Raw genomic sequence first — 10,186 nt, forward strand, 5'->3', positions numbered from 1 at the left:
CTCTCTCCTCTCTCTCTCTCTCTCTCCGGCGTGAACTCGTGAAAAGTGAAAAAAACTTTGTTGACGAGTTTAATAATTATCGATAAAGTTTTTTCACTTCTCACGAGTTCGCGCTAAAGAAAAAGATTCACGATTGAGTCCCAGAAATTTGCAGCGCGCTGTCGGCGGAAGTGAAGTTTGACGGTCAAATATGACGGTGGATTAGCCGCGGAAATCAAATGATGATCGCGGTTTAACGTCCACTGCAATTTCTCATGCTCGGATCTGCCGCCAATTTGCTGGTAAAGCCATTTTTTTTTACCGTGGCTATTTTGTTACTTAAAATTAATGGAGTAAGCGCAATGCGATCGCTAGTATTGTCTGTCGTGTTACAGTAACGCGTTGTGTATCGTTTACTTGAGACGAAGCTCTCGTCGCACGCCATTTCTCCATTTGCGAATAAATTTTCTTAAAAATTTCGCGGAGGAAAAGGTTTTCACGACCACTCGCTACCTCTTGCTCGGTTCTACCAATGCAGTTTAATTTGAATCTCGTAACTCTCCTGCTCTATCTCCTTTTCGAGTTTTTCAAATTGAAGAAAGATAAAAAGTAATTTAAACCGGGATCTAAATCTGCATTAGTAGAGACTGGCCAACATTTGTCGACCGTATAACGTTTGCGCGAGCACGGTTGATTTACTCCGCGAGTATCTGTGGAAGATGTTTCAAGAGAAGTGATTAACGAGCCAATCTTTGGTTACATAACCGCCAGTCGATGACAATCACTTTAAATTACTTAGAAAGTGCATCCTCGGTGCACGCCATTCTCTTACGAGTATCTAATTCTCGTCCGTTCCACGAAAGCGTTTTTACTTCGTTAACCTTTTTTCTTCTTCTATTTTGAAGTACTTGGACTTTGTCCACTGTTTAATCGGCAGCTTCTGTAAATGTCGCCGCTACCCAGTGAGAAATGATTCGTCGATCAATGTCGAAACGATGTCGAATCGACATCAATACCGTCAAATTGACGTCGATTCGACATCGTTTCGATATCGATCGACGAATCATTTCTCACTGGGTATTCGATATTCGTCGACATTCGCGCGTCGAACAAAAGTTACATATACGTACGAGACTGTATATCGCAAAGTTATCACATACGGAAATCGAATACAGATTGTATTACCGACTGACGCGCAACTTATCGGGCCGAGAGCCGTCAAACGCGGGCATAGCTAATCTCTGCGGTGGTTTCTTTTCTAGAAAGCCGTAGCCGAGGGGTAAACCGCTTAGGGCATTGTGGTGTACAGATTTGCGGCATTACTAGGCATTTTTGGGGCATTAGCGGGTGTTATTTGCTGGGGCGTTATAAAGTATCTACAAAGATAAAACAAGATAGTAATTGTCGAATTTCAATGCATTAGTAGGCATTGGTGTACATACATGACTTTTATAAAGAATCTAGAAAGATAAGAAAGATAAAATAAGATAATAGGATAAAGTAATGCCCACTGGGCATTACTATCGAATTTCAATGCCTTAGGCCCGGTTTTCCATTTGATGGTTAAATATTAACCAGTTTAGGAGATTGTCCGTTTCTTCTTACAATTAGATAATAATATAAGAAAAGATGGAGAGTCGATTAACCGCTGATTAACAGTTAACCAGACAATGAAAACCCGTGCCTTAAGGCTTAGTGCCAAGTTATGTATTATACGTTTGCAGATTACTTGAAAAGTCCAAATCCGGGACCGAAACGTCGTTTGTTTTTTAAATAAAAACATTGGCCAGTGTAGGTCGGTTTTAAAAAACTACTTATCATTTGTTTTATATTCCTGGCGATATTAAATCTATTTGTGAGCTTTTCTATTCAGTTATTTAAAAAGAGACAGAATTAATTAACTTTCGGTTAGCAGTGGCTCTTAGTAGGCATTGGTGTACATGATTTTGGTTGGCGGTTTAACCCTCGGCCATGCATCTGCCGTGCATCTGACAATGAAACCACTTTACACTCGTTCGACAGTTTATTATTTGGCTACTCCGGACTCGGATGTATTGCGATTTTCTCATCTCGTTACATCATTCTGTAGCATAATATCGCCTTCGATACGCGATATCGCTTCGCGGTTGAGAGATTTTGTCACGTTTACAGACTTCGAGATCAAATAGGTCGGCAGCGGGTACAATACGATCGGCATTCGATTTCCATACGCGATAAACTCGATATATGGCTTCGTCACACGCGTCTTTCACGCGCGAATCTTGCAGATCACGGCACTCGCGATCTGTACATCGTAAACAGCCCCTTTATCGTTATCGATAATTTGGTATTTTAATCGTTCGAATTCCGCGATTGAGGCGCAGACTCTGCTACGGATTGTATTCGTAGAATTTGTCGGCGGAAACTTTGACGAGATCGACATTTTCGCTCCGAAGTGTTTGAACATCATCAGACGCGCGAGGATAAGCAGAGGGAATTTGCCATTTACATGATTAATGAGGCGGGGATAATTAATCCAACACAGATTGGAACGAGATGTTTGAAATTGTAGGCAATCGGCCACGAATTGGATTGAAATACGCGGAACAATTGAGTTTCTTACATGCCGCGATGTAACAAAATGGTACAAGGAAATCGAATCGAAGGAAGTAGCCCCGTGTGTTGCATTGTTACTGAAATTTGTACACGCGAACATTAGAGAATCACAGGAAACGAAAAGAGCATTTAACGTGAACGCAACGTAAGTATGCTCGACTGTAACTTGTACATACAAGGCTTCTGCAAGTTGTTTGAAATTCGGCCGTCAACGTCATTTATAGACGTGTGAATTGGTAAGTCGCCTTTACGCGAACGTGGAAAAAACGACGATGAAAATCACCATGTTGATTGCCGTGTAAATTTTTCTCGGTCACCTTCGCGAGAGGAAGCCTTTTTTTTCAATCCGCTGCGTTGCGATATATAAATGCTATCTTTAACAAATTTATTCATCCCTTCCCTTAGTTAGCCTTGAGTCGGTGATATTTTTAAGATAAGAGATTGTGCTCATGTGTGTATAAAGTCTGGTTTCATCAACATCGCTTAACTTTAAGCTTAGCTTAATTCAGCCTCTGTCTCTTTCGAACTGTTACTTTAGAAAGAGACAAACGTGAATTAAACTTAGATCAAAGTTAAACGACGTATGGTGAAACCGGGCCTAAGTGTGATGGTATCGATTATACTGATTTATCGACAAGAAACAATTTTTTTTACCCAAGAACGAGAATAATTGTTTCCCATGATTCATGTCAAAGTTGATAAATGAATTTGCCAACTTGACGTCAGATTAGCGATCTGAAAGATCGTTAATGCCCGTTTCTACCAGTGCAGATTAACTTTAACCTGGGTTTAAATTACTTTTTATCTTTTTCTAATTCGTAAAACTGGAAAAAGATATAAAGTAAGTTGAACCGAGATTAAAGTTAAACTGCGTTGATAAAAATGTCATAAATCTGAGTAACATAACTAAAAAAAAAGTATCATTATTTCACAGATATTAAGTCGTAATTTTCACGTAATAGGCTAATAATTTTTTAAGACCAATCGACACAAGAAATTTCTTTGAAAAGCTGAGAGCTACATTTTATTTTGACTGCAATAAAACTTCTCCAACACGTTACATATAGTCGTAGTTATGTGTCGAAATGTACTAGAATAGTCCGTCTTTTTACAACTGTAGCTGCACATTTTTCAAAATTGTGGTAGAGCAAGTTAGCAAACGAGAAACAATTATTCCCATTCTTGTGCATTTTCTCGTTCAATGACGTGTTATCAACGACCCCGTTAAAGTATCGTTCCTGCGATATCCTAATTAGGAAGATTAAATAAATGAAATAATTTGAAAAAAATAAATATGAATTGTGCTACTGCTATTACCCCGATATAATTGGGCCTTTCGCAAGCGAACGCGTACACGGAGAGAAGTTTCTTTTAAAATTTACTTTGAAAATCATATGGTCGTGAGACAACATTTTAAAGAACTTCATAAAATTTTGCCATACATTTCACTAGTAATTATATTTATTATACATTTTACTAGTAAAATCGAGGGGAAAACCGCTGACCAAAATCTTGTATCCAATATGGCGCGGGCATTATTTTATCTTATTATCTTATTTTATCTTATTTATCTTGTTTTATCTTATATCTTTATAATGCCCCAGCAAGGCCTAATACTCAAACTAATGCCCCAAAAAGGCCCCAGTAATGTTCAGTAATGTCGAGGGGTAAACCGCTGGGGGCACTGTGGTGTACAAATTTGCAGCCATTACTAGATATTTTTTGGGCATCAAAAATAAGATAAACAAGATAAATAAAATAAGATAAAGTAATGCCCACTGGGCATGGTGTACAAGATTTTGGTTAGCGGTTTCCGCCTCGACTCAAATTAATGCCCCAAAAATGCCCAGTAATGTCGAGGGGTAAACTGTTGAGGGCATTATGGTGTACAGATTTGCGGCATTACTGGGCATTACTAAACATTTTTGGGACATTAAAAATAAGATAAAACAAGATAAATGAAATAAGATAATAAGATAGAGTAATGCTCAGTGGGCATTAGATAGGCATTGGTGTACCTGATTTTGGTCAGCGGTTTACTCCTCGAGTAAAATGTATATGGTACAATTTGAAAAAACTTATAAAATTCTCTTTCCTCGTTACATAATTTTCAGGATGAATTTTAAAAGAAAATTTCCCGTGTGGTAATATACGCGTCTGATCTCCCTGATTAGAATCCGCTAAGCACAAGAAAGTATCCAGTCAGAAAATGCTCGTCAGTCGCGCATTGTTACGCAAAGGAGACGCGCTGCCGAGTACGGCGAAGACGTGCCAGCGTTAACTTCTAATAAAACGACGCGGGGGACGGCGGGAGGGGAGGTTTCTCGTTATCGACATCTAAGAAGGGTCAAATGGCTTTATCGCGCATTGAGATGCATATAGCGCGCGGTGTCATCGTTATCGTCGCACCGCTGAAGTTTCGTGTTTCCGCAGGTCGGCGTGGAGGTCGCCCATCCTGGAGTGGCCAACGACTTCGGGGATGTCGACGCGAGGAAATACTACACGTATTATCAGTGGGTCTGCTTCGTGTTGTTCTTCCAGGTAAGCAGAAAACAACCCCATCTCTCCGCCTTTCTTTTATCGGCGATCTTGCCACACGTACGACACAGCGAACGCGCGCCAGGCAAGAACGGAGGACCCTCGGAGGTCTCCTTCGGCGTGTCGTCCCTTCCTCACGCTCGCCCGCCGGTCTTCCCGCTGATTCGTCCCTTGTGTCTGGCGGCCGACCGCGGCCCACGTGCGGACTCGCGCGTAGGAGATCATAAATGGTCGTTTTGGTATCCGTCTGTTAAGATTCATGCAGTTACATTTGTGAGATGGAAGGAAATGTTGAAAAAAAAATGCACTGTAATTTCTCAGCCCATTTTCGAACGCGATTTAGTAGAGAGAGAATTCTATATTTTTTAAATTCGCAATATGTACGTGCGAGAAAATATTGTGAAGGAAGATAATGTCGAACTTTTGAGCCCATTTTCCCCGCTTCGATAAATTTCATCGATAAATATAACACAATTGACGTCGTAAAATTGACTCGTGTCCATTTTGCACCGATGCAGATTAACTTTTATCTCGGTTTAAGTTACTTTTTGTGGGCAATTAGATATCTCGGAGGGTTATTAAATATACGATACTGAGATGCACGAGATTGTTTGCGCAGGGGATCGTTGAACTTGATTCCTGATAAAGGATCGATCATCGCTAAAAACAGTCATGTGAGATCTATCGAAAGACTAACAGCTTGTTTTCTTTTCGTGAGTTTAACTTTGACCACTGTTCGTGCCATCGGTAGAAAGTAATAACTGTGACTTTCCGGGAGGATATTCGACAATATACATATATTGGCCATCCAGACTAATTATTAAAGACAATTTCGTGAATTATTGATTTGCTTATTTCTAAAGACTATCCGTATTTTTCGTTCTCCATATCCTCCCACATTTTTACCCTTTTTCCAGTTTCGGGAATTGGAAAAAGATGAAAACCTAATCTGCATTCGTAACTTTTGTAACGCGTAGCGGCATTACACGTAATGTTTATCTATTAATATAATTATCTTTGTTAACAGGCGGTCTTGTGCTATATACCGCAATGGCTGTGGAGCTTCTGGGAGGGCGGTCTGATGCAGGCGCTGGTCATGGGAATGAATTGTGGCATAGATAGCGAGGACAACTTAAAGAAGAAGAAGGGTGTTCTCATGGATTACTTGATGATGCACATCAGGGTAAGAACGCGAACAAAAAGCGGCTCCACAAGTTTGATCGAGCAAATTGATTGGCAGATGGAAAGTGGTAACGTGCGAAAAGTTTTGAGAAGGTAGAAGCTGATCCATTATTTAGCCGGTATCTGGTCGCCCTTGGTGGTCACTGATATCTACTTACTGGGTTTCAACAACGTCGCACGTGTCATTGTTATCGTTAGCTACAATATCCCCGCATTAGAATGTTGCCAAAATATACCCGAAGGTTAAATTTAGACTTCTCGAGAATTGTTGAGCTTAAAAATGATTGAAAGAAGCAGTGTTTGTAATGATCTAATATTTAAAGAGATAAATATGATTTTCATTAGATTTTTAAAATATTAAACAATTGGGAAATTTTAATCCAGATCATCCATAGATATTATACAATTCTAATTTCTTGAGACGCTTGATAAATTCTATCTATTCACCTAGTCAAATGCAAGGTTTTTGCATGTAAAATATTTGGTAAATTCTAATTTGAATTCTCCTTAGAGTGTAATGTGAATTTCTTACGACGGAGCTAAGTTGTACTGCATTGCGTTTAATAGATTACGCGTGATGTCCCGGTGTCACTTAGGCATAATGTCGGAGGACGACCAGGGAGACGAGGGAGGGGCAATGATGAGAGAGGGAGATGACCGCGTTAAGTCCAATTCGTTCTCATTGAGTCCAATTTGCTTTAATTCAGCGACGAATTGTGCTTACAGAATCACAACACGTACGTGTATCGGTACTTCGCCTGCGAGGTTCTGTGCCTCGTCAACATAGTCGGCCAGCTCTATCTGATGAATCGATTCTTCGAAGGCGAATTCTTCAGCTACGGTCTGCGAGTACTGCAATTCTCGGACACACCACAAGAAGATCGAATTGACCCCATGGTCTACGTGTTTCCCCGCGTTACCAAGTGCATATTCCACAAATACGGACCCTCGGGCTCAATACAGCAACACGATTCTCTCTGCATTCTGCCGTTGAACATCGTCAACGAAAAGACATACATCTTTATCTGGTTCTGGTTCTTGATACTGGGCGCCATGTTAATCGGTCTGCTGGTATACCGAGCGCTGATCATTTTTGCCCCGATAATACGGTCGAGGCTGCTGCACCTGTCTACGAGACTGTTGCCCATCGAGACTTGTCAGAGCGTCAGCAGAAAAGTTGACCTCGGCGACTGGTGGATACTTTATATTCTCTCATCCAACATGGACTCTCTCCTCTACAGGGATTTCCTTATGGAGTTTACGAAGAAAATGGGCAATACCAGCTCGAAGCCCGTGACCGCGTAACTGCGAGACCTTTGGACGCGTACCTTGCGCTGTACAGTATGAGAATTTTTTAGTTTAAATACGGACTGACTCGCACCTCGCGGCGCATCCTTTTTGTAGACGGCGATTCACTATTATTCTCAGGATTATTCTAACTTTTAAAAACTACAGATACAGAAAAATATCGTTCCCGATCAATCGTATAATTGGGTTGCTTTATGATGTGTCGTAATTGTTTTTATCATTTATTTGTTTAAAAGTTAGAAGAATATTCTGAATCGCCTTGTAAGTGTAATTAATCTTTTCCAAATAATTATTTCTAAGCACATTATGTGCATTTCATTTTTGGTCGTTTTTTAATAGATATTTTTATATTGCATGCACATCTGTATCTGGCGGAATTCAATTAACATATATAAACGCAAATTACTTGGGAAAGATTAATGCAGTGATCTTGTACTCAATCTCATACTGAATGAGATTTTTAACGAAATAGTTTTATATTTAGAATAGCTAAATTTAAATTTATTTTTATGAAAAATATATTTAGAATAGCTAAATTAGAATAGCTAAATATAAAAAAAAGCAATAGACCCCTCGAAGAGGAGTATTAGCCTGAAAAGTGATTCTAATGCAATCTTGGTATGGACGCGAGCAAGTAAGATTTATATTTATATTATATACGCTTTATATTATATATTTATGTATATAATACAATAGGCGTATATAAAGGGTGTTCTGACCTTAAATTTTTTTTTCATTAGAGACAAAATGATGAGACGCAAATGTGTGAAAAAATTTATTTTATTCTTTAAAGATGTAAAGTTAATTTTTCTTTTTTCAAGATAGCTAAAGTTAAGATATTAATTTTTATAATTATACATGACGGGTGCTAAAAATTGATCTAAATCTTACTTGCTCGCGTCCATACCAAGATTGCGTTAGAATCACTTTTCAGGCTAATACCTCTTCGAGTGGTCTATTGCTTTTTTATATTTAGCTTTACATCTATACATGCAAACGCATACGCGTTTGAAACGCGAGGACAATTCGCATCGAAATTATAGAAAGATAAAATTATATACTGGACGGTACCGGAATTCTCCGCTTTAATTTCGACGGCAATGAATGTCGCAATCAATTTTTCTCAAGCAAAAATTACAAAGGGTCGTTCTTTGTCTTTTCTTGTACAGAATATTGGTTGTGCCAAACGTGTCAAACGTAAAATTTAGCCGTAGAAAAATCGATACCAAATGATACCAGCGCAAAGAATCATGTATGTTTCTGCCGCTGAAATTGAAACCGAGAGTTCTAGAACACGCTATATAACAGCTAACAGAGATTTATATGTAATCCAAATCACGCACTTTTCTAATGTGGCCTCTTCTCCCTTAATTGACGTGTAGGGAATAGCAATGACGCGTACATCACTCGTAAAGTGTCTGTTCCGTCGAATGGATAAACGTTCGCTGAAAATGTCGCGACAGGTTTGTAACGTCACGATAAGTTGCAACTTCATCGGTCATTTTATGCAGACAGGCAACGGAAACCGCTTAATCCAATGTTAACAGTTAGATTACACGCTGCACCTTTTTCCAAGGCCGTCACGATCGACGAACCGAATTCTCGATTATGTGAACGGAATAAAAATCGATACGCTTTGAGCGCTTTGAGCAACCGGCGAACACCTATTGAATATGGTACAACTACTTTTTACACAACTATTTAAAGTGATTATTTGTAAAGTAATCTGACGGTAATTCTCGAACGTATGCGCATTCGCGAAATGAAATTCTAGCTGTCTTTTGATATGTGAACACGAGAACTCTGAAGTTATTGAGTTGTCGAGAATGGGTTTATTCTCAAATTATAAAAATTAATATCTTAACTTCAGCTATCTTGAAAAAAGAAAAATTAACTTTACATCTTTAAAGAATAAAATAAATTTTTTCACATTTGCGTCTCATCATTTTGTCTCTAATGAAAAAAAAATTTAAGGTCAGAACACCCTTTATATTATATACGCTTTATATTATATATTTATGTATATAATACAATAGGCGTGTATAATATAAAGGGTGTTCCGACCTTAAATTTTTTTTTCATTAGAGACAAAATGATGAAAAGTAGTTGTACCATATTCAATAGGTGTTCGCCGGTTGCTCGAAGCGCTCAAAGCGTATCGATTTTTATTCCGTTCACATAATCGAGAATTCGGTTCGTCGGTCGTGACGGCCTTGGAAAAAGGTGCAGCGTGTAATCTAACTGTTAACATCGGATTAAGCGGTTTCCGTTGCCTGTCTGCATAAAATGACCGATGAAGTTGCAACTTATCGTGACGTGCACGTTACGAACCTGTCGCGACGTTTTCAGCGAACGTTTATCCATTCGACGAAACAGGCACTTTACGAGTGATATACGCGTCATTGCTATTCCCTACACGTCAATTAAGGGAGAAGAGGCTACATTAGAAAAGTGCGTGATTTGGATCACATATAAATCTCTGTTAGCTGTTATATAGAGTGTTCTAGAACTCTCGGTTTCAATTTCAGCGGCAGAAACATGATTCTTCGCGCTGGTATCATTTGGTATCGATTTTTCTACGGCT

General features: G+C 39.1%; 1 protein-coding gene across 1 annotated transcript in view; it reads left to right on the forward strand.

Annotated features, from left to right (window-relative positions):
* The window catches only part of LOC105559983 (innexin inx1), a 12,469-nt gene extending 2,864 nt beyond the window's left edge, over nucleotides 1-9,605 (forward strand). Inside the window, exons 2-4 of the mRNA XM_012008681.1 lie at nucleotides 5,008-5,115; nucleotides 6,140-6,295; nucleotides 7,021-9,605. Coding sequence (XP_011864071.1) covers nucleotides 5,008-5,115; nucleotides 6,140-6,295; nucleotides 7,021-7,599 — 843 coding nt within the window. The 3' untranslated portion in view covers nucleotides 7,600-9,605. The remainder of the gene's footprint in view (nucleotides 1-5,007; nucleotides 5,116-6,139; nucleotides 6,296-7,020) is intronic.
* Nucleotides 9,606-10,186: the final 581 nt, after the last annotated feature.

Source organism: Vollenhovia emeryi, unplaced genomic scaffold (genome assembly GCF_000949405.1).
Source record: "Vollenhovia emeryi isolate VEMERY1.0 unplaced genomic scaffold, V.emery_V1.0 DF939246.1, whole genome shotgun sequence".
NCBI classification, from domain to species: domain Eukaryota; kingdom Metazoa; phylum Arthropoda; class Insecta; order Hymenoptera; family Formicidae; genus Vollenhovia; species Vollenhovia emeryi.